Genomic DNA, 24,369 nt, shown 5'->3' with positions numbered 1-24,369 from the left:
TAAGGTGGACACTCAGGTTGGGACAGTTCAGTCACCTGTTACAGACTTTGCAGACCTCAGCCAGCTTCCTAAATCTGGAGTTATTCCAGTCACTGTGGGTGCCCGCCGAAAGCGGGGTGCTGCTGGATTGGAGTAAGTGGCCCTGGCATGGACATTCTAAATCCCTGGTGAGCAGCGGAAGGGTGAGACTCTGTTGCCTGTTACATTCTGTGGTTTTGCTGGTTATGTGTTATGTGCCGTTAATTGTTTGTGGATCCAATAAAGTCTAATTATTGTGGTTCCCTCACCCTGTGTTGTCTGAGCAGTGTTACGCCCACGGTTAAGGAGGCCGGCGTTCAGTTGGGATGAGCCCTGAGCCATGCTGTCTTTCTAAAGGCGGCGGGTTTTAGCGGACGAGAGCACCCACTGAGCCCCGTGTCTCCACAGGAGAGCACCCACTGAGCCCCTGTGTCTCCACAGGAGAGCACCCACTGACCCCCGTGACTCCACAGTGACATTACACTATATTATCACCAGTATATCCTGTAACGCCGGATCTCATCTATACTCGCTAACACTGAGCTCACAGCACCAAGAATGACGAGGAGGAGGAAGGAGATCACCGGGCGGCGGAGACGTCACTGATCTGCAAACGGGGAAACATGGAATCACTATCACAACCTCTGGAGTCTGAGCCTCGTGCAGAAATCCCGGCACCTCTGGCCTCAGCTGCCGTCACTGAGGTCTGAGGAACATTCTGCTTCTGAATGTACAAATCATTGGGGTCCGCTGCTGGCACTGCCTGTGTAATCACTGACCAATGATGTCTTCGGAGACGCTGCGGCGGACAGGACCGGAGACGCTGCGGCTGCGGCGGACCGGACCGGAGACGCTGCGGCGGACCGGACCGGAGACGCTGCGGCTGACCGGACCGGAGACGCTGCGGCGGACCGGACCGGAGACGCTGTGGCTACATTCCCATTGCACTGACAGCTCAACATGACATTGATTTGTGGTGGATCCAGCGCTGCGTCCATTTCTCCAAGTGTCACAGGAGCCTTTTTTTTCCACATTATAACCCCAGATTGCATGTTCCTTGCACTACTGTGAGCCGCCTTCGTAGCTTATATGTGCCCCTGTGGCTGCAGCATCTCCGGTCTTGTCTCCCCTGGCTGCAGCATCTCCGGTCTTGTCTCCCCTGGCTGCAGCGTCTCTGGCCTTGTCTCCCCTGGCTGCAGCATCTCCGGTCTTGTCTCCCCTGGCTGCAGCATCTCCGGTCTTGTCTCCCCTGGCTGCAGCGTCTCCGATCTTGTCTCCCCTGGCTGCAGCGTCTCCGGTCTTGTCTCCCCTGGCTGCAGCGTCTCCGGTCTTGTCTCCCCTGGCTGCAGAGTCTCCGGTCTTGTCTCCCCTGGCTGCAGCGTCTCCGGTCTTGTCTCCCCTGGCTGCAGCGTCTCCGGTCTTGTCTCCCCTGGCTGCAGGGTCTCCGGTCTTGTCTCCCCTGGCTGCAGCGTCTCCGGTCTTGTCTCCCCTGGCTGCAGCGTCTCCGGTCTTGTCTCTCCTGGCTGCAGCATCTCCGGTCTTGTCTCTCCTGGCTGCAGCGTCTCCGGTCTTGTCTCCACTGGCTGCAGCGTCTCCGGTCTTGTCTCTCCTGGCTGCAGCGTCTCCGGTCTTGTCTCTCCTGGCTGCAGCGTCTCCGGTCTTGTCTCTCCTGGCTGCAGCGTCTCCGGTCTTGTCTCTCCTGGCTGCAGCGTCTCCGGTCTTGTCTCTCCTGGCTGCAGCGTCTCTGGACTTGTCTCCATCCAGCACATAGGGGACATCATTAGTCGGTGATTACAGCGGTTGTTCCTGATGATTTGTGCATTTCGGGCAGAACCTTCCTCAGACGACCAGTAATAACCTCAGTGATGGCGGCTGAGGCCGGAGGTGATTTCTACAGGTCAGTGATGTCTCCATCGCTCTCCTTTTGTGGTCTTCCGTTACAATGGTGAGGAGGGTATTACATCGCAGTGTATTATATCACACTGGCTCCATATATCACACTGTACATTATATCACACTGGCTCCATATATCACACTGTACATTATATCACACTGGCTCCATATATCACACTGTACATTATATCACACCGGCTCCGTATATCACACTGTACATTATATCACACCGGCTCCGTATATCACACTGGCTCCATATATCACACTGTACATTATATCACACCGGCTCCGTATATCACACTGTACATTATATCACACCGGCTCCGTATATCACACTGGCTCCGTATATCACACTGTACATTATATCACACTGGCTCCATATATCACACTGTACATTATATCACACTGGCTCCATATATCACACTGTACATTATATCACACCGGCTCCGTATATCACACTGTACATTATATCACACCGGCTCCGTATATCACACTGGCTCCATATATCACACTGTACATTATATCACACCGGCTCCGTATATCACACTGTACATTATATCACACCGGCTCCGTATATCACACTGGCTCCGTATATCACACTGTACATTATATCACACTGGCTCCATATATCACACTGTACATGATATCACACTGGCTCCATATATCACACTGGCTCCATATATCACACTGGCTCCATATATCACACTGTACATTATATCACACTGGCTCCATATATCACACTGGCTCCATATATCACACTGTACATTATATCACACTGGCTCCATATATCACACTGTACATTATATCACACTGGCTCCGTATATCACACTGTACATTATATCACACTGGCTCCATATATCACACTGTACATTATATCACACTGGCTCCATATATCACACTGGCTCTGTATATCACACTGTACAATATATCACACTGTACATTATATCACACTGTACATTATATCACACTGTACATTATATCACACTGGCTCCATATATCACACTGTACATTATATCACACTGGCTCCATATATCACACTGTACATTATATCACACTGGCTCCATATATCACACTGTACATTATATCACACTGGCTCCATATATCACACTGTACATTATATCACACCGGCTCCGTATATCACACTGTACATTATATCACACCGGCTCCGTATATCACACTGGCTCCATATATCACACTGTACATTATATCACACCGGCTCCGTATATCACACTGTACATTATATCACACTGGCTCCATATATCACACTGTACATTATATCACACTGGCTCCATATATCACACTGGCTCTGTATATCACACTGTACAATATATCACACTGTACATTATATCACACTGTACATTATATCACACTGTACATTATATCACACTGGCTCCATATATCACACTGTACATTATATCACACTGGCTCCATATATCACACTGTACATTATATCACACCGGCTCCATATATCACACTGGCTCCGTATATCACACTGTACATTATATCACACCGGCTCCGTATATCACACTGTACATTATATCACACTGGCTCCGTATATCACACTGTACATTATATCACACCGGCTCCATATATCACACTGTACATTATATCACACCGGCTCCATATATCACACTGTACAATATATCACACTGTACAATATATCACACTGTACAATATATCACACTGTACAATATATCACACCGGCTCCGTATATCACACTGTACAATATATCACACCGGCTCCGTATATCACACTGTACAATATATCACACCGGCTCTGTATATCACACTGTACATGATATCACACTGGCTCTGTATATCACACTGGCTCTGTATATCACACTGGCTCTGTATATCACACTGGCTCCGTATATCACACCGGCTCCGTATATCACACTGTACATTATATCACACTGGCTCCGTATATCACACTGGCTCCGTATATCACACCGGCTCCGTATATCACACTGTACATTATATCACACTGGCTCCGTATATCACACTGGCTCCATATATCACACTGTACATTATATCACACTGGCTCCGTATATCACACTGGCTCTGTATATCACACCGGCTCCGTATATCACACTGTACATTATATCACACTGGCTCCGTATATCACACTGGCTCGGTATATCACACTGTACAGTATATTTGGACCCCCGATGATTACAGGGGTCCTCAATCTTAGGGCGTCTTGCTGACCTTCCCTCATCGTGGCTTTGCAGCTTCCCCCATATGAGGATGCGTTGTTAACCCTTCGTGCACTCGTTCCTTTAGGTCTGGACGTCCACTTTATCCATGTGAAGCCCCCAAACCTTAAACCAGGACAGAAGGCCATCCCCCTGCTCATGGTGCATGGCTGGCCCGGCTCCTTCTATGAATTCTACCGTATCCTCCCTCTGCTGACAGACCCCGGGAAGCACGGACTGGACCCCAATATCACATTCGAGGTCATCTGTCCCTCCATCCCTGGGTACGGCTTCTCTGAAGCTCCACACAAGAAAGGTAAGCGGGGGAGGGGAAAGGGGCGGAGTAATGCCAGTGACCACTCCCCCCACCTGCCAGGATCTGGAGAGGTCTGGTCAGCAGATACGTCGCCCTGCCATATTGTACCATACTACAGGGTATATCACACAGGTATATCACCCCATATCTGACCCTCTGATGATCAGCGTCATGTGGGCGGGGCTTCATTTCCCACAACCCCCCTCTTCTCCTCAGGCTCCTGGTGGTCACCCTCGGCTGCCCTCTGCAGTGTGCGGGGGTTTCTGATCCTTCCATTCTGCCTCTTTTTTTACATAAATCCCCCTGTGTCCTCTATAGTCTTTTTATTGCCTTTAGCAACCAATCACCGCACAGCTTTCATTTTACCACAGCTGTTTTAGAAATGAAAGCTGCGCTGTGATTGGTTGCTATGGGAGACAGGCAGTTTCTCTTTCAGATATCGGCAGGAGGCGGCCATTGTTGTGACTACGGCCAGAAATATTCATACTTCTGATAGGAAAGCCACGAGTTCTGCAGCGTCCATCACACAGAGCTGCGTGGTCCTCCAGTGACACGTGGCCATGTCCTCCCTGTGCATGAGGATGTGTGTGACGTGGCCATGTCCTCCCTGTGTGTGAGGAGGTGTGTGACGTGGCCATGTCCTCCCTGTGTGTGAGGAGGTGTGTGACGTGGCCATGTCCTCCCTGTGTGTGAGGAGGTGTGTGACGTGGCCATGTCCTCCCTGTGTGTGAGGAGGTGTGTGACGTGGCCATGTCCTCCCTGTGTGTGAGGAGGTGTGTGACGTGGCCATGTCCTCCCTGTGTGTGAGGAGGTGTGTGACGTGGCCATGTCCTCCCTGTGTGTGAGGAGGTGTGTGACGTGGCCATGTCCTCCCTGTGTGTGAGGAGGTGTGTGACGTGGCCATGGCCTCCCTGTGTGTGAGGATGTGTGTGACGTGGCCATGGCCTCCCTGTGTGTGAGGATGTGTGTGACGTGGCCATGTCCTCCCTGTGTGTGAGGATGTGTGTGACGTGGCCATGTCCTCCGTGTGTGAGGATGTGTGTGACGTGGCCATGGCGGTCACATGTGCGCTGTATCCCCACTCTTCGAGGATAACTGTTATGTATTGAGCATGTGCAGCCTGATGAGGTAATGGAGCAGTGTATGATACGGTTCTATGATATTTACGCTGTGTTTTCTCCGCAGGCTTTGACTTTGTGGCGGCCGCCCGCGTCTTCTATAAGCTGGGTATAGGTGGTGGGGGGTGCACATACTTTTCTCGGTGCAGTGTGTTATATGCTGTGTTTTCTCCCCAGGATTTGACTTTGTGGCGGCCGCCCGCGTCTTCTATAAGCTGGGTATAGGTGGGGGTGGGGGGGTGCACATACTTTTTCTCGGTGCAGTGTGTTATATGCTGTGGTTTCTCCCCAGGCTTTGACTTTGTGGCGGCCGCCCGCGTCTTCTATAAGCTGGGTATAGGTGGTGGGGGGTGCACATACTTTTCTCGGTGCAGTGTGTTATACGCTGTGTTTTCTCCCCAGGCTTTGACTTTTGTGGCGGCCGCCCGCGTCTTCTATAAGCTGGGTATAGGTGGTGGGGGGTGCACATACTTTTTCTCGGTGTAGTGTGTTATACGCTGTGTTTTCTCCCCAGGCTTTGACTTTTGTGGCGGCCGCCCGCGTCTTCTATAAGCTGGGTATAGGTGGTGGGGGGGTGCACATACTTTTCTCGGTGCAGTGTGTTATACGCTGTGTTTTCTCCCCAGGCTTTGACTTTTGTGGCGGCCGCCCGCGTCTTCTATAAGCTGGGTATAGGTGGTGGGGGGTGCACATACTTTTTCTCGGTGCAGTGTGTTATACGCTGTGTTTTCTCCGCAGGCTTTGACTTTGTGGCGGCCGCCCGCGTCTTCTATAAGCTGGGTATAGGTGGTGGGGGGTGCACATACTTTTTCTCGGTGCAGTGTGTTATACGCTGTGTTTTCTCCCCAGGCTTTGACTTTTGTGGCGGCCACCCGCGTCTTCTATAAGCTGGGTATAGGTGGGGGTGGGGGGGTGCACATACTTTTTCTCGGTGCAGTGTGTTATATGCTGTGGTTTCTCCCCAGGCTTTGACTTTGTGGCGGCCGCCCGCGTCTTCTATAAGCTGGGTATAGGTGGTGGGGGGTGCACATACTTTTCTCGGTGCAGTGTGTTATACGCTGTGTTTTCTCCCCAGGCTTTGACTTTTGTGGCGGCCGCCCGCGTCTTCTATAAGCTGGGTATAGGTGGTGGGGGGTGCACATACTTTTCTCGGTGCAGTGTGTTATACGCTGTGTTTTCTCCCCAGGCTTTGACTTTTGTGGCGGCCGCCCGCGTCTTCTATAAGCTGGGTATAGGTGGTGGGGGGTGCACATACTTTTTCTCGGTGCAGTGTGTTATACGCTGTGTTTTCTCCGCAGGCTTTGACTTTTTGGCGGCCGCCCGCGTCTTCTATAAGCTGGGTATAGGTGGTGGGGGGTGCACATACTTTTTCTCGGTGCAGTGTGTTATACGCTGTGTTTTCTCCCCAGGCTTTGACTTTTGTGGCGGCCACCCGCGTCTTCTATAAGCTGGGTATAGGTGGGGGTGGGGGGGTGCACATACTTTTTCTCGGTGCAGTGTGTTATATGCTGTGGTTTCTCCCCAGGCTTTGACTTTTGTGGCGGCCGCCCGCGTCTTCTATAAGCTGGGTATAGGTGGGGGTGGGGGGGTGCACATACTTTTTCTCGGTGCAGTGTGTTATATGCTGTGGTTTCTCCCCAGGCTTTGACTTTGTGGCGGCCGCCCGCGTCTTCTATAAGCTGGGTATAGGTGGGGGTGGGGGGGTGCACATACTTTTTCTCGGTGCAGTGTGTTATATGCTGTGGTTTCTCCCCAGGCTTTGACTTTGTGGCGGTCGCCCGCGTCTTCTATAAGCTGGGTATAGGTGGTGGGGGGGGTGCACATACTTTTCTCGGTGCAGTGTGTTATACGCTGTGTTTTCTCCGCAGGCTTTGACTTTGTGGCGGCCGCCCGTGTCTTCTATAAGCTGGGTATAGGTGGTGGGGGGGTGCACATACTTTTCTCGGTGCAGTGTGTTATATGCTGTGTTTTCTCCCCAGGCTTTGACTTTGTGGCGGCCGCCCGCGTCTTCTATAAGCTGGATATAGCTGGTGGGGGGTGCACATACTTTTCTCGGTGCAGTGTGTTATATGCTGTGGTTTCTCCCCAGGCTTTGACTTTGTGGCGGCCGCCCGCGTCTTCTATAAGCTGGGTATAGGTGGGGGTGGGGGGGTGCACATACTTTTCTCGGTGCAGTGTGTTATACGCTGTGTTTTCTCCCCAGGCTTTGACTTTGTGGCGGCCGCCCGCGTCTTCTATAAGCTGGATATAGGTGGTGGGGGGTGCACATACTTTTCTCGGTGCAGTGTGTTATACGCTGTGTTTTCTCCCCAGGATTTGACTTTGTGGCGGCCGCCCGCGTCTTCTATAAGCTGGATATAGGTGGTGGGGGGTGCACATACTTTTCTCGGTGCAGTGTGTTATACGCTGTGTTTTCTCCCCAGGCTTTGACTTTGTGGCGGCCGCCCGCGTCTTCTATAAGCTGGGTATAGGTGGTGGGGGGTGCACATACTTTTCTCGGTGCAGTGTGTTATACGCTGTGTTTTCTCCCCAGGCTTTGACTTTGTGGCGGCCGCCCGCGTCTTCTATAAGCTGGGTATAGGTGGTGGGGGGTGCACATACTTTTCTCGGTGCAGTGTGTTATATGCTGTGTTTTCTCCCCAGGATTTGACTTTGTGGCGGCCGCCTGCGTCTTCTATAAGCTGGATATAGCTGGTGGGGGGTGCACATACTTTTCTCGGTGCAGTGTGTTATATGCTGTGTTTTCTCCCCAGGCTTTGACTTTGTGGCGGCCGCCTGCGTCTTCTATAAGCTGGATATAGCTGGTGGGGGGTGCACATACTTTTCTCGGTGCAGTGTGTTATACGCTGTGTTTTCTCCCCAGGCTTTGACTTTGTGGCGGCCGCCCGCGTCTTCTATAAGCTGGGTATAGGTGGTGGGGGGGTGCACATACTTTTCTCGGTGCAGTGTGTTATATGCTGTGTTTTCTCCCCAGGCTTTGACTTTGTGGCGGTCGCCTGCGTCTTCTATAAGCTGGGTATAGGTGGTGGGGGGGTGCACATACTTTTCTCGGTGCAGTGTGTTATATGCTGTGTTTTCTCCCCAGGCTTTGACTTTGTGGCGGCCGCCCGCGTCTTCTGTAAGCTGGATATAGCTGGTGGGGGGTGCACATACTTTTCTCGGTGCAGTGTGTTATATGCTGTGTTTTCTCCCCAGGATGTGACTTTGTGGCGGCCGCCCGCGTCTTCTGTAAGCTGGATATAGCTGGTGGGGGGTGCACATACTTTTCTCAGTGCAGTGTGTTATACGCTGTGTTTTCTCCCCAGGCTTTGACTTTGTGGCGGCCGCCCGCGTCTTCTGTAAGCTGGATATAGGTGGTGGGGGGGTGCACATACTTTTCTCGGTGCAGTGTGTTATATGCTGTGTTTTCTCCCCAGGCTTTGACTTTGTGGCGGCCGCCCGCGTCTTCTATAAGCTGGGTATAGGTGGTGGGGGGGTGCACATACTTTTCTCGGTGCAGTGTGTTATATGCTGTGTTTTCTCCGCAGGCTTTGACTTTGTGGCGGCCGCCCGCGTCTTCTATAAGCTGATGCTCAGACTGGGGTTCACAGACTTTTACCTGCAGGGCGGAGACTGGGGCAGCCTGATCACCACCGCGCTGGCACAGATGAAGCCCGAGTAAGTCTCCAGCAGATGGCGGCCATAGCTCTACTGTTTGGTGTCACGGGGGGTGGCTGGGAGTTGTAGTACCTCACAGTCCAGGAAAGCTCGCTGTATGGCGGTGTATGGCGGTGGGCTCTCCTGTTGCCCCTCGGTTCTTGTTCTTGAGGGTCTTACTCCATCTCTCGGTTCCTCAGGTCGGTGAAGGGTCTCCATTTGAATATGTATATTATAACTAAGGGGGGACTGAAGATGCTCCTGTGCCTGCTCCTCGGCCGCCATCTTCCCTGGCTGGTGGGCTTCACAGCAGAGGACGTCCGGCGAGTCTACCCGTACATCGAGAAGTCGGGGTACGATATCATGCGGGAGTCGGGATACCTCCATATCCAATCTACTAAACCGGACACAGTGGGTAAGTGTAACGCCGCCGGATACAGCTGAGGACAATGGCTGCACACATGGCTGATAGCATGGCACATTGTAACAAACCTTCAGCTGTGTCTGCAGCACCGGCATGTAGGATTACGTAGAGACTAGAGGGTCCTTTTACATCAGGGGTCTCCCAACCTGCGGCTCTCCAACTGCTACAAAACTGCAGCTCCTTGGTGTTTTTGGCTTGCTGGGAGTTGTAGTTCTGCAGGCTGGACACCACTGTAGACCTCCTGAGCACCATGTATGAGCGGCTGACGTTCTCCTCCATCCCCCCCAGGCTCTGCTCTGCACGACTCCCCTGCGGGGCTGGCCGCCTACATCCTGGAGAAGTTCTCTACTTGGACCAATCCGGAGTTCAGAAAACTGGAGGACGGAGGCCTGCAGAGGTCAGTCATTAAAGGGGCCACGTCCAACACGTCCGGGCTGGGGCGGACACACCATAGATGCAACCTGTGCAGCCGCACACAGGGGCCCGAAGGGGACACATCCAACATGTCCGGGGTCACTCAGGGCCGGGGCGGTCACACCATAGATGCAACCTGCACAGCCGCACACAGGGGCCCAAAGGGGACACATCCAACATGTCTGGGGTCACTCAGGGCCGGGGCGGTCACACAATAGTGCAACCTGTGCAGCCGCACACAGGGGCCCAAAGGGGACACATCCAACATGTCCGGGGTCACTCACGGCTGGGGCGGACACACCATAGATGCAACCTGTGCAGCCGCACACAGGGGCCCGAAGGGGACACATCCAACATGTCCGGGGTCACTCAGGGCCGGGGCGGTCACACAATAGTGCAACCTGTGCAGCCGCACCCACACACAGGGGCCCAAAGGGGACACATCCACCACGTCCGGGCTCACTCACGGCTGGGGTGGACACACCATAGCTGCAACCTGTGCAGCCGCACCCACACACAGGGGCCCGTAGAGGCCACATCCACCTTCAAAGCAGGCGGGATTGTGCATAAGGCGGCACTCACAGACTGCAGCGAGCCCGTATACACCACACACACGGGGGTCTCGCCTGTCTGTGTCTGCTTCCGCAGTTAGATATGCATTCTCCATATTGGCCACTAGATGTCAGCACAGCCCGCCCAGGAAGCAGTCTTCATTTACAGCCTGCTGAAAACTAAGATGTATTATCAGTGGTAGGAGGAAAGATGGCGGCCCGTGATATTCCTCCTGAGACCGCGCCAATGTATATAAGAACAGGCGAATAACCGCATTGTCCCGCTTGTATGACAGGAAATACTCCATGGACAATCTTCTCACCAATGTGATGATCTACTGGGTCACCGGATCCATTACATCCTCCATGAGGTTCTACAAGGAGAACTTCACCCGAGACTTCCAAACATCTCCGTCAGCGAGGTAAATTACCGAAGAACATATAACTGTGTGTCAGAAATTACCCAGGTTATACCGGCTGTACATATATAATTATATACAGGAGATGCCCGGGTTATACCGGCTGTACATATATAATTATATACAGGAGATGCCCGGGTTATACCAGCTGTACATATATCATTATATACAGGAGATGCCCAGGTTATACCGGCTGTACATATATAATTATATACAGGAGATGCCCAGGTTATACCAGCTGTACATATATAATTATATACAGGAGATGCCCAGGTTATACGAGCTGTACATATATAATTATATACAGGAGATGCCCAGGTTATACCGGCTGTACATATATGATTATATACAGGAGATGCCCAGGTTATACCGGCTGTACATGTATAATTATATACAGGAGGGGCCCAGGTTATACCGGCTGTACATATATAATTATATACAGGAGATGTCCAGGTTATACCGGCTGTACATATATAATTATATACAGGAGATGCCCAGGTTATACCAGCTGTACATATATAATTATATACAGGAGATGCCCAGGTTATACCGGCTGTACATGTATAATTATATACAGGAGGGGCCCAGGTTATACCGGCTGTACATATATAATTATATACAGGAGATGTCCAGGTTATACCGGCTGTACATATATAATTATATACAGGAGATGCCCAGGTTATAGCGGCTGTACATATATAATTATATACAGGAGGGGCCCGGGTTATACCGGCTGTACATATATAATTATATACAGGAGATGCCCAGGTTATACCGGCTGTACATATATAATTATATACAGGAGATGTCCAGGTTATACCAGCTGTACATATATAATTATATACAGGAGATGCCCAGGTTATACCGGCTGTACATATATAATTATATACAGGAGGGGCCCGGGTTATACCGGCTGTACATATATAATTATATACAGGAGGGGCCCAGGTTATACCGGCTGTACATATATAATTATATACAGGAGATGCCCAGGTTATACCAGCTGTACATATATAATTATATACAGGAGATGCCCGGGTTATACCGGCTGTACATATATAATTATATACAGGAGATGCCCAGGTTATACCGGCTGTACATATATAATTATATACAGGAGATGCCCAGGTTATACCGGCTGTACATATATAATTATATACAGGAGATGTCCAGGTTATACCGGCTGTACATATATAATTATATACAGGAGATGCCCAGGTTATACCGGCTGTACATATATAATTATATACAGGAGATGCCCAGGTTATACCAGCTGTACATATATAATTATATACAGGAGGTGCCAAGGTTATACCGGCTGTACATATATAATTATATACAGGAGATGCCCGGGTTATAGCGGCTTTACAAGTAATCTCTGTCTGTATTTCAGGACCCCCGTGTACGTGCCCACCGGTCTTGCGGCTTTCCCCTGTGAGGTGTCTCACGCCCCCCGTGTTCTGGCTACGGATAAGTATAGGAACCTTGTGACTTACACCTTCATGCCGCGTGGAGGACATTTTGCCGCCTTCGAGGAGCCTGAACTTCTCGCCCGGGACATCCAGAAGTTTGTATCCGCGGTGGAGAAGAAGTAGCCCCCCGCGCTCCACTCTCGGGGGGCTTCGCACATTCCAGGCGTCTGTTAATAAAGTTTCATCACCGGTGATTGCTCTGAGTTCTGTGCCGCGCGCAGTGCGTTATCCTGCAGCTCCGGGGCCCCAAGCTACAATATGTCATTTATACGGGGGTCTGCTCAGGGGGGGCTCACGCTCTTCAGCTCCTCAGGTGTCACTTTTTCTAAGCTGTTGATAATAATACCGCCACATAAAGCTGAAATACTATGATATACTAGGCTTATAATAATAAAATAAAACTGCCATACAGTGTCCAACTAATATTTGACAAACAGCCAACATAATATCGCCAAGAAGTGTCCCATAATGTACATTATTATATCTTATGTATCTCTGTATACAGGGAGCTCCCCCTAGTGGTGGCTGCAGACAGGATCTTATCATGTATCTATGTATACAGGGAGCTCCCCCTAGTGGTGGCTGCAGACAGGACCTTATCATGTATCTCTGTATACAGGGAGCTCCCCCTAGTGGTGGCTGCAGACAGGATCTTATCATGTATCTCTGTATACAGGGAGCTCCCCCTAGTGGTGGCTGCAGACAGGACCTTATCATGTATCTCTGTATACAGGGAGCTCCCCCTAGTGGTGGCTGCAGACAGGATCTTATCATGTATCTCTGTATACAGGGAGCTCCCCCTAGTGGTGACTGCAGACAGGATCTTATCATGTATCTCTGTATACAGGGAGCTCCCCCTAGTGGTGGCTGCAGACAGGACCTTATCATGTATCTCTGTATACAGGGAGCTCCCCCTAGTGGTGGCTGCAGACAGGATCTTATCATGTATCTCTGTATACAGGGAGCTCCCCCTAGTGGTGGCTGCAGACAGGACCTTATCATGTATCTCTGTATACAGGGAGCTCCCCCTAGTGGTGGCTGCAGACAGGATCTTATCATGTATCTCTGTATACAGGGAGCTCCCCCTAGTGGTGGCTGCAGACAGGACCTTATCATGTATCTCTGTATACAGGGAGCTCCCCCTAGTGGTGGCTGCAGACAGGATCTTATCATGTATCTCTGTATACAGGAAGCTCCCTCTAGTGGTGGCTGCAGACAGGATCTTATCATGTATCTCTGTATACAGGGAGCTCCCCCTAGTGGTGACTGCAGACAGGATCTTATCATGTATCTCTGTATACAGGGAGCTCCCCCTAGTGGTGGCTGCAGACAGGATCTTATCATGTATCTCTGTATACAGGGAGCTCCCCCTAGTGGTGGCTGCAGACAGGATCTTATCATGTATCTCTGTATACAGGAAGCTCCCTCTAGTGGTGGCTGCAGACAGGATCTTATCATGTATCTCTGTATACAGGGAGCTCCCCCTAGTGGTGACTGCAGACAGGATCTTATCATGTATCTCTGTATACAGGGAGCTCCCCCTAGTGGTGGCTGCAGACAGGATCTTATCATGTATCTCTGTATACAGGGAGCTCCCCCTAGTGGTGGCTGCAGACAGGATCTTATCATGTATCTCTGTATACAGGGAGCTCCCCCTAGTGGTGGCTGCAGACAGGATCTTATCATGTATCTCTGTATACAGGGAGCTCCCCCTAGTGGTGGCTGCAGACAGGATCTTATCATGTATCTCTGTATACAGGGAGCTCCCCCTAGTGGTGGCTGCAGACAGGACCTTATCATGTATCTCTGTATACAGGGAGCTCCCCCTAGTGGTGGCTGCAGACAGGATCTTATCATGTATCTCTGTATACAGGGAGCTCCCCCTAGTGGTGGCTGCAGACAGGACCTTATCATGTATCTCTGTGTACAGGGAGCTCCCCCTAGTGGTGGCTGCAGACAGGATCTTATCATGTATCTCTGTATACAGGAAGCTCCCCCTAGTGGTGGCTGCAGACAGGATCTTATCATGTATCTCTGTATACAGGGAGCTCCCCCTAGTGGTGACTGCAGACAGGATCTTATCATGTATCTCTGTATACAGGGAGCTCCCCCTAGTGGTGGCTGCAGACAGGATCTTATCATGTATCTCTGTATACAGGGAGCTCCCCCTAGTGGTGGCTGCAGACAGGATCTTATCATGTATCTCTGTATACAGGGAGCTCCCCCTAGTGGTGACTGCAGACAGGATCTTATCATGTATCTCTGTATACAGGGAGCTCCCCCTAGTGGTGACTGCAGACAGGATCTTATCATGTATCTCTGTATACAGGGCGCTCCCCCTAGTGGTGGCTGCAGACAGGATCTTATCATGTATCTCTGTATACAGGGGGCTCCCCCTAGTGGTGACTGCAGACAGGATCTTATCATGTATCTCTGTATACAGGGAGCTCCCCCTAGTGGTGACTGCAGACAGGATCTTATCATGTATCTCTGTATACAGGGAGCTCCCCCTAGTGGTGGCTGCAGACAGGATCTTATCATGTATCTCTGTATACAGGGAGCTCCCCCTGGTGGTGGCTGCAGACAGGATCTTATCATGTATCTCTGTATACAGGGAGCTCCCCCTAGTGGTGTCTGCAGACAGGATCTTATCATGTATCTCTGTATACAGGGAGCTCCCCCTAGTGGTGGCTGCAGACAGGATCTTATCATGTATCTCTGTATACAGGGAGCTCCCCCTAGTGGTGACTGCAGACAGGATCTTATCATGTATCTCTGTGTACAGGGAGCTCCCCCTAGTGGTGGCTGCAGACAGGATCTTATCATGTATCTCTGTATACAGGGAGCTCCCCCTAGTGGTGACTGCAGACAGGATCTTATCATGTATCTCTGTATACAGGGAGATCCCCCTAGTGGTGGCTGCAGACAGGATCTTATCATGTATCTCTGTATACAGGGAGCTCCCCCTAGTGGTGACTGCAGACAGGATCTTATCATATATCTCTGTGTACAGGGAGCTCCCCCTAGTGGTGGCTGCAGACAGGATCTTATCATGTATCTCTGTATACAGGGAACTCCCCCTAGTGGTGACTGCAGACTGGATCTTATGTATCTCTATATATAGGGAGCTCCCCCTAGTGGTGACTGCAGACAGGATCTTATCATGTATCTCTGTATACAGGGAGCTCCCCCTAGTGGTGACTGCAGACTGGATCTTATGTATCTCTATATATAGGGAGCTCCCCCTAGTGGTGGCTGCAGACAGGATCTTATCATGTATCTCTGTGTACAGGGAGCTCCCCCTAGTGGTGGCTGCAGACAGGATCTTATCATGTATCTCTGTATACAGGGAGCTCCCCCTAGTGGTGGCTGCAGACAGGATCTTATCATGTATCTCTGTATACAGGGAGCTCCCCCTAGTGGTGGCTGCAGACAGGAGCTTATCATGTATCTCTGTATACAGGGAACTCCCCCTAGTGGTGACTGCAGACTGGATCTTATGTATCTCTATATATAGGGAGCTCCCCCTAGTGGTGACTGCAGACAGGATCTTATCATGTATCTCTGTATACAGGGAGCTCCCCCTAGTGGTGACTGCAGACAGGATCTTATCATGGTTCTCTGTATACAGGGAGCTCCCCCTAGTGGTGACTGCAGACAGGATCTTATCATGTATCTCTGTATACAGGGAGCTCCCCCTAGTGGTGGCTGCAGACAGGATCTTATCATGTATCTCTGTATACAGGGAGCTCCCCCTAGTGGTGACTGCAGACAGGATCTTATCATGTATCTCTGTATACAGGGAGCTCCCCCTAGTGGTGACTGCAGACAGGATCTTATCATGTATCTCTGTATACAGGGAGCTCTCCCTAGTGGTGGCTGCAGACAGGATCTTATCATGTATCTCTTTATACAGGGAGCTCCCTCTAGTGGTGACTGCAGACAGGATCTTATCATGTATCTCTGTATACAGGGGGCTCCCTCTAGTGGTGACTGCAGACAGGATCTTATCATGTATCTCTGTATACAGGGAGCTCCCCCTAGTGGTGGCTGCAGACAGGATCTTATCATGTATCTCTGTATACAGGGAGCCCGCGGGGAGCTGGAAGAAGGCCAGGGTGCAGGGCGCAGGGTTGCGGTGCGGTGCCTGACTGCACTGGTGTACTCACTCTGACACAAGATAACGGAGTCTCTGGTAAACCAAACGGCAGGATGGACGGGGCCCAAAGCCGGCTGCGGTGTTCTCCCTGGACAGGTTGGTGATGGCTGTCGTTTCCCTGCACCTGTGTTGTGTTGTGAATGACTCCAATGCCTGGGCACCGGTAGTCCACTCCCCGGCGTGTAAAGTGCCGTAGGAGCCCGTTTGCCCGCAGGTGCTGGCCCTTTGGATCTCTTGGCTTTGGCGGTGGTACTTAGTCGAATTTACTGATTGCGAATTTACTATCAGGGCGTCTTCTAGCCAAGTCGGGGTCTGAGTACCCTGCCTGGTGCTTGGCTCCAATCGGCTCCCCAGTTCGGTACCGGCGGGCCACCACTCGACCCCGGTCCTACAGCTCCACCGACCGTGCGCCAACTCCTGCAGACGGCCACCACCGTCTGCTGACCTTTCTGGAGGGGCCTGGGCTCCTACCCAGTCACCTAGACAGTCCATGGCAGGCCTGGTGTGTGGTGTTATGTCTGTGTCTACCTGCCTAGTCCAGGGTGTCATATTCCCCCTTGGTTTAACGCAGACCGTCCGCGGGCTGCCCGTCCATCACCGGTTTTATTTTTTTTTCTGAAAAGATATAACAATTGAAAAACAAACATTCAAACAAGTACTTTTTCATTTCATCCCTTACGGGAGGCACATTACTTGAACTGTTACAAACGGGAACATCTTTATTTATAACTGGGTACGGGTCCATGTCCTTCCGCTTTCCCACCCAAGCAACCTAGCCCTGATGCTGCCCTTAAGAAGTGGGCAGCACCCCTTTTCCCCAGTCCGGAAACAGGAACCTGGCCAGGCTACCCAAGCGGGAACGGATACGGTGCTTCGCACCCGGCAGTCACTCAGAGGCCCCGCGTCCAGGGGACCTCTGACCCGAAGGATGGTCACCGGTTCTGCCGGTGACTGGACCCCAGCCTGCTCTGCCGCTGGTCCCTCCTCCAACCAGCCTCTCCGGAGACTGGCAGTTGCTGGAAGGGCAATTGAGGGCATTATTTACAAGCCCAATAGTTATTGGGTGGCTTGCTAGTTCTCAGCCTTGTCTTTGGGGGGGGATAGGGACAACATCAGTCCCAACGGGGACGGGCGCTTCAGCAGCTGGTTCCGCTGCCATGAAACAAAACAACTGTAGGGTCCCAACGGGGACTAAATCTTTCTTGTGAAGCTTCGCTGCCGGCACAGCCTCCTCCTGCAACTTTCCCACAGTCCACCACCGGGCAGCACAAGCCCCCAATGCCACCCGCACTCACGGGCGACACTGTACCACAGGACTCCATTTTCAGCCGCCGGCGGTGCGGGTACGACTGCTCCTCCGACCGGATTCCTTAACTTTGGGGGTTAACAGGGACATCAACAGGGTCCCAACGGGGACTTGAACATGGAAGCCGGGAACCGCTACCTTTCAACACTCTTCTCTTTAAACAGCGATTTCGTGGCGCAGCTGCCGTAGCTGCCGCTCCCAGTATGGAGCATCTTCAATCTGCTCTGGGTCAGCTTGTATGGGGGATGGCCCAGCTGGAACCCCTCCGTGCTGGATACGACCGGCACCTTCGGTAACATGAGGGACCCCGCTGTGACGTGGCCTGTTCTGCCGCTTGGCAGCTACATCCCCGTCGTGCCTCAGCCGAGGCTAGGTGTCTGGGAGCGGTCATCGAGACTTGCGGTGCTGGCTTCGGGTGGAAGGTCGCCTCCGTTGCGGCCGGGCGGACTGCCGGGGCCGTCGTCATCTCCGTCGCAGCCGGGATGGAAGCCGGGACGGGTGCCAGGGCGGTGACAAAGGTAAGGCCCGGGGGCCCCAGGTCTGGGCCCTCTCCCTCAGACGCTGCGGGCTCGGCTACCAGTGACAGGGGTAACGGGTCGGTTGGGGTGGTGGCCACGGGCATGGGTAGTGAGGAAGGTGGCGTGGTGGACGGCAGCAGGCCGGGCCCCTCAGCCGTATCGGCCGTTCCCTTGGGGACATAGGGGCGTGGGTCGCTTATCCGCTCCTCTGGAACCACCTCCACTTCGTATGCCCGAATGGTTGCGACCAGGCCCTTCTTCTCCGACGTCCACTCCGCCATCACGGAGTGGACCATGGCCTGGAGCTCCTGGCACATCTTGCTGCTGGATCCAGGAACATGTTGCGGCAGAGTCCTGGCGTCCCTGCACGCTGCAGCGCTAGTTACATGCCACCATTCTTCACCCGCTTCTTCCCGCTTCTCCCCTCTTGGTCTTTCTACAGCACTTCTCTCTTTGGGGGCGGGGCTTCGCTTTCGCGCCTTCACTGCTCGGGGAAGACGACTCGAGCGGGAAACTTTCGCGCCCAAGATGGCGGATATTCAAATTTTTCAGCGAGACGCCGCTGACGGGAACCACAAGGCACACTTCTACCGGTAAGTAGACTGGTTCTATCCTGTTCGTGACACCAGCAGAGTCGATGTGTACCGCCCCGCGGCCTCGGCTGCGGCTGCCGAGCCGCTCGGGTCTGGGCTCGTGTGTCAGTGGCTTGAGCGCCTCCGGACCCGGGGGTCATGTCTCTCTGGAAGGATGTAGTGGCGGTGCACGCAGGGGTTTGGGGTGGTTGTTTGGTAAAGTTCGTGACACCACCCACGGGTTGTGGTGATCGCAGGATGGACACCACCGCTGCCGTTGACTAGGCCTCCCGGTGACGGTGTTATGCAGCTTGGTGTTAACCCCTCAGTGGGCAGGGGTGATGGTCCCGGGGGCCCGTGGGGAGGAAGAAGGCCGGGGTGCAGGGTTGCGGTGTAGTGCGGTGCGGTGCCTGACGGCACTGGTGTACTCACTCTGACACAAGATAACGGAGTCTCTGGTAAACCAAACGGCAGGATGGACGGGGCCCACAGCCGGCTGCGGTGTTCTCCCTGGACAGGTTGGTGGCGGCTGTCGTTTCCCTGCACCTGAGTTGTGTTGTGAATGACTCCAATGCGTGGGCACCGGTAGTCCACTCCCCGGCGTGTAAAGGGCCGTAGGAGCCCGTTTGCCCGCAGGCGCTGGCCCTTTGGTTCTCTTGTCTTTGGCGGTGGCACTTATCCGGGATGGTTGGGCTGTTGCCGTCAATTGGGACTTGGGTGGGAATGAACCCCTGAGGTCCAGACCGCAATCAGTAAATTCGACTATCAGGGCAGCTTCTAGCCAAGTCGGGGTCTGAGTAGCCTGCCCGGTGCTTGGCTCCAATCGGCTCCCCGGTTCGGTACCGGCGGGCCACCGCCCGACCCTGGTCCTACGGCTCCACCGACCGTGCGCTAACTCCTGCAGATGGCCACCACCGTCTGCTGACTTTGCTGGAGGTGCCTGGGCTGCGACCCAGACACCTAAACAGTCCGTGGCAGGCCTGGTCCCAGGTCTGCCCCTGACTTCTCTCCTCTGCACTCACTGACTCCTGACTGACTGCTCGTTTTTCCTGCCTCCAGGCCTGTGAACTCCTTGGTGGGTGGAGTCAACCGCCTGGCTCCGCCCCACCTGGTGTGGACATCAGCCCCTGGAGGGTGGCAACAAGGGTTTGTGTTTGACTGTTGTCACCTGTCCGGGGAAGCGGTGTGTGTGGTGTTGTGTCTGTGACTACCTGGCTAGTCCAGGGCGCCACATATCTACCTACTTCTTGAATATAATGGAGGAATGACAATGCATAATTTGGGAGAGGAGATTATTTGTGTAAATCCAGATTATTGCAGCACTTGGCGTCTGTTGCATGATGTGGTTGCGGTCCCTGTTCTTACAGGAGCAGACTCGGTGGTCTCTTTGCACGTGGATGACTCCTGCTCTCTGATGTTTGCGGAGAGGAGGGGCAGAGGCGGTGTGTTCTGCTATTACCTTACATGTGACAGGACAAAGGGCATCCACAGACGGACGGCAGCGCGGAGGCCACAATGTGGAGGCAGCTCCTGGAGGACGGCAGGTGAGGGTGGGGGGCAGCAGGTGCACCCTTCTTCTGTCCTCTGTCTGACCCCAGCGTATATAGACATGCAATAGTTTACTAACATGATCACACACGCACGGATGAGGTTGGTGTCGCCCGCTCGAAGATTTCTGCTGGTACCAGTTCCGCCCTTGTACACAGCGGGGCCAGCGCCAGGGTCTCCAGTGACTGATACAATGAAAGCAAATGGAAAGCAACAGCCACAAAAAGGGTAGACGCCGCAAACAGTCACCAAGGCAAAGGGCGAAAAAAGACCCCGCTCCATGAAGCCCCTCCAGACGCAGCCCCTCCAGACGAAGTCCCTCCAGACGAAGCCCCTCCAGACGCAGCCCTTCCAGACGAAGCCCCTCCAGACGAAGTCCCTCCAGACGAAGCCCCTCCAGACGCAGCCCTTCCAGACGAAGCCCCTCCAGACGAAGCCCCTCCAGACGAAGCCCATCCAGACGAAGCCCCTCCAGACGAAGCCCCTCCAGACGCAGACCCTCCAGACGCAGCCCCTATAGACGAAGCCCACCCAGACGCAGCCCCTCCAGACGCAGCCCCTCCAGACGCAGCCCCTCCAGACGAAGCCCCTCCAGACGCAGCCCCTCCAGACGAAGCCCCTCCAGACGAAGCCCATCCAGACGAAGCCCCTCCAGACGAAGCCCCTCCAGACGAAGCCCCTCCAGACGCAGCCCACCCAGACGAAGCCCCTCCAGACGAAGCGCACCCAGACGAAGCCCCTCCAGACGAAGCCCCTCCAGACGAAGCCCATCCATTCAGCTTTTATTAATTTGTATTGATACAAAATGTAATTGGGCGAAATTAAAAAACGGTTAAAAAAGTGATAGAATTTTAGACTAAATGGCAACAATGAAACAAGTAATATAACTCTGCCCAGCAGGGGGCGATGCAACAATGAACATGGAATTACCGACCAATAAAGTACAAAAACAATTAACTGTCTGCTTTATTGGTGGTGCAGCCCCTGCCCCGTACAACGTCCGGCCCCTGCCCCGTACAACGTGCGGCCCCTGCCCCGTACAACGTGCGGCCCCTGACCCGTACAACGTGCGGCCCCTGACCCGTACAACGTGCGGCCCCTGCCCCGTACAACGTGCGGCCCCTGACCCGTACAACGTGCGGCCCCTGCCCCGTACAACGTCCGGCCCCTGCCCCGTACAACGTCCGGCCCCTGCCCCGTACAACGTGCGGCCCCTGACCCGTACAACGTGCGGCCCCTGACCCGGTACAACGTCCGGCCCCTGCCCCGGTACAACGTCCGGCCCCTGCCCCGGTACAACGTCCGGCCCCTGCCCCGGTACAACGTCCGGCCCCTGCCCCGGTACAACGTCCGGCCCCTGCCCGGTACAATGTCCGGCCCCTGCCCGGTACAATGTCCCAGCTTGATGGGTGGTCTGTTCTGGTTTTATACATTAAGTCAATATTTGTTTTTGTACTTTATATGTCTGCATTCTGTAATTCATTATTGTATCGCCACCTGCTGGTCATAACCTTGTGTTGCAATTTAGTCTAATTTATTTATATGTACGGTGTTTTGGGGTTTTTTTTTCAAGATTTTTCTCCTTTTTGTCATTAATACACAAACTGGACCAAAAATGTGATGTTTGTCCAGAGGATAAAAAGATAAATATGAGCCGTGAAGAGGTTCAGGGCTTATCCACAAGACGGCACCGCGAGCGCCTTGTATAGTCCGTGTTACAGCTGTATACCTCATCTGAGTGCCATCTCCTGAGACAAATTAACAGTGTCTGGGAATCCGGTAATGAGGCTGTGATCTCAGGAGCGAAGAGCCGTGGTCAGGAGCGAAGAGCCGTGGTCAGGAGCGAAGAGCCGTGGTCAGGAGCGAAGAGCCGTGGTCAGGAGCGAAGAGCCGTGGTCAGGAGCGAAGAATCAACGTCATGAGTGAAGACGACCTATAGTCAGGAAGTAATGGCCATCGTCAGGAACAAACAGCCATGGTCAGGAAGGAAGAGCCATCATCGAGGAGGAAGAGCCATCGTCATCAGGAAGGAAGAACCATTGCTAGGAAGAATTGGCCTTCGTCGGAAAGAAAACGCTATCGTTGGAAAGGAAGAGATATTGTCGGGGAGCAAGAGTCATCGTCAGGAAGGAAGAACCATCTTCAAAAAGGAAGATGCATCGTCAGGAACATAGAGCCATCGTGAGGAAGGAAGAGTCATCGTGAGGAAGGAAGAGTCATCATCAGGAAGGAAGAGTCATCGTCAGGAAGGAAGAGTCATCGTCAGGAAGGAAGAACCATCTTCGGAAAGGAAGATGCATCGTCAGGAAGGAAGAGTCATCGTCAGGAAGGAAGAGTCATCGTCAGGAAGGAAGAACCATCTTCAAAAAGGAAGATGCATCGTCAGGAACATAGAGCCATCGTGAGGAAGGAAGAGTCATCGTGAGGAAGGAAGAGTCATCGTCAGGAAGGAAGAGTCATCGTCAGGAAGGAAGAGTCATCGTCAGGAAGGAAGAGTCATCATCAGGAAGGAAGAGTCATCATCAGGAAGGAACAACCATCTTCGGAAAGGAAGATGCATCGTCAGGAAGGAAGAGTCATCGTCAGGAAGGAAGAGTCATCGTCAGGAAGGAAGAACCATCTTCGGAAAGGAAGATGCATCGTCAGGAAGGAAGAGTCATCGTCAGGAAGGAAGAGTCATCGTCAGGAAGGAAGAGTCATCGTCAGGAAGGAAGAGTCATCGTCAGGAAGGAAGAGTCATCGTCATCAGGAAGGAAGAACCATTGCTAGGAAGAATTGGCCTTCGTCGGAAAGAAAACGCTATCGTTGGAAAGGAAGAGATATTGTCGGGGAGCAAGAGTCACCGTCAGGAAGGAAGAACCATCTTCAAAAAGGAAGATGCATCGTCAGGAACATAGAGCCATCGTGAGGAAGGAAGAGTCATCGTGAGGAAGGAAGAGTCATCGTCAGGAAGGAAGAGTCATCGTCAGGAAGGAAGAGTCATCGTCAGGAAGGAAGAGTCATCATCAGGAAGGAAGAGTCATCGTCAGGAAGGAAGAGTCATCGTCAGGAAGGAAGAACCATCTTCGGAAAGGAAGATGCATCGTCAGGAAGGAAGAGTCATCGTCAGGAAGGAAGAGTCATCGTCAGGAAGGAAGAACCATCTTCAAAAAGGAAGATGCATCGTCAGGAACATAGAGCCATCGTGAGGAAGGAAGAGTCATCGTGAGGAAGGAAGAGTCATCGTCAGGAAGGAAGAGTCATCGTCAGGAAGGAAGAGTCATCGTCAGGAAGGAAGAGTCATCATCAGGAAGGAAGAGTCATCGTCAGGAAGGAAGAGTCATCGTCAGGAAGGAAGAACCATCTTCGGAAAGGAAGATGCATCGTCAGGAAGGAAGAGTCATCGTCAGGAAGGAAGAGTCATCGTCAGGAAGGAAGAGTCATCATCAGGAAGGAAGAGTCATCGTCAGGAAGGAAGAGTCATCGTCAGGAAGGAAGAGTCATCGTCAGGAAGGAAGAGTCATCGTCAGGAAGGAACAACCATCTTCGGAAAGGAAAAGTCATCGTCAGGAACATAGAGCCATCATCAGGAAGGAAGAGTCACCGTCAGGAAGGAAGAGTCACCGTCAGGGAGGAAGAGTCATCGTCAGGAAGGAAGAGTCATCGTCAGGAACATAGAGCCATCATCAGGAAGGAAGAGCCATCGTCAGGAAGGAAGAGCCATCGTCAGGAAGGAATAGTCATCGTCAGGAAGGAAGAGTCATCGTCAGGAAGGAAGAGTCATCGTCAGGAAGGAAGAGTCATCGTCAGGAACATAGAGCCATCATCAGGA

General features: G+C 52.6%; 2 protein-coding genes across 2 annotated transcripts in view; both read left to right on the top strand.

Moving 5' to 3' along the window:
• LOC142294855 (epoxide hydrolase 1-like) overlaps positions 1 to 12,649 on the top strand; it is a 28,240-nt gene extending 15,591 nt beyond the window's left edge. Inside the window, exons 4-9 of the mRNA XM_075337909.1 lie at positions 4,194 to 4,421; positions 9,067 to 9,196; positions 9,376 to 9,590; positions 9,888 to 9,996; positions 10,861 to 10,986; positions 12,377 to 12,649. Coding sequence (XP_075194024.1) covers positions 4,194 to 4,421; positions 9,067 to 9,196; positions 9,376 to 9,590; positions 9,888 to 9,996; positions 10,861 to 10,986; positions 12,377 to 12,578 — 1,010 coding nt within the window. The 3' untranslated portion in view covers positions 12,579 to 12,649. The remainder of the gene's footprint in view (positions 1 to 4,193; positions 4,422 to 9,066; positions 9,197 to 9,375; positions 9,591 to 9,887; positions 9,997 to 10,860; positions 10,987 to 12,376) is intronic.
• Positions 12,650 to 20,460: 7,811 nt separating this feature from the next.
• LOC142294854 (epoxide hydrolase 1-like) overlaps positions 20,461 to 24,369 on the top strand; it is a 41,262-nt gene continuing 37,353 nt past the window's right edge. The window contains exon 1 of the mRNA XM_075337908.1: positions 20,461 to 20,554. Coding sequence (XP_075194023.1) covers positions 20,526 to 20,554 — 29 coding nt within the window. The 5' untranslated portion in view covers positions 20,461 to 20,525. The remainder of the gene's footprint in view (positions 20,555 to 24,369) is intronic.

The sequence above is a fragment of the Anomaloglossus baeobatrachus genome, chromosome 3 (assembly GCF_048569485.1).
Source record: "Anomaloglossus baeobatrachus isolate aAnoBae1 chromosome 3, aAnoBae1.hap1, whole genome shotgun sequence".
NCBI lineage: Eukaryota > Metazoa > Chordata > Amphibia > Anura > Aromobatidae > Anomaloglossus > Anomaloglossus baeobatrachus.
This window is presented reverse-complemented; position numbering and strand designations above follow the sequence as displayed.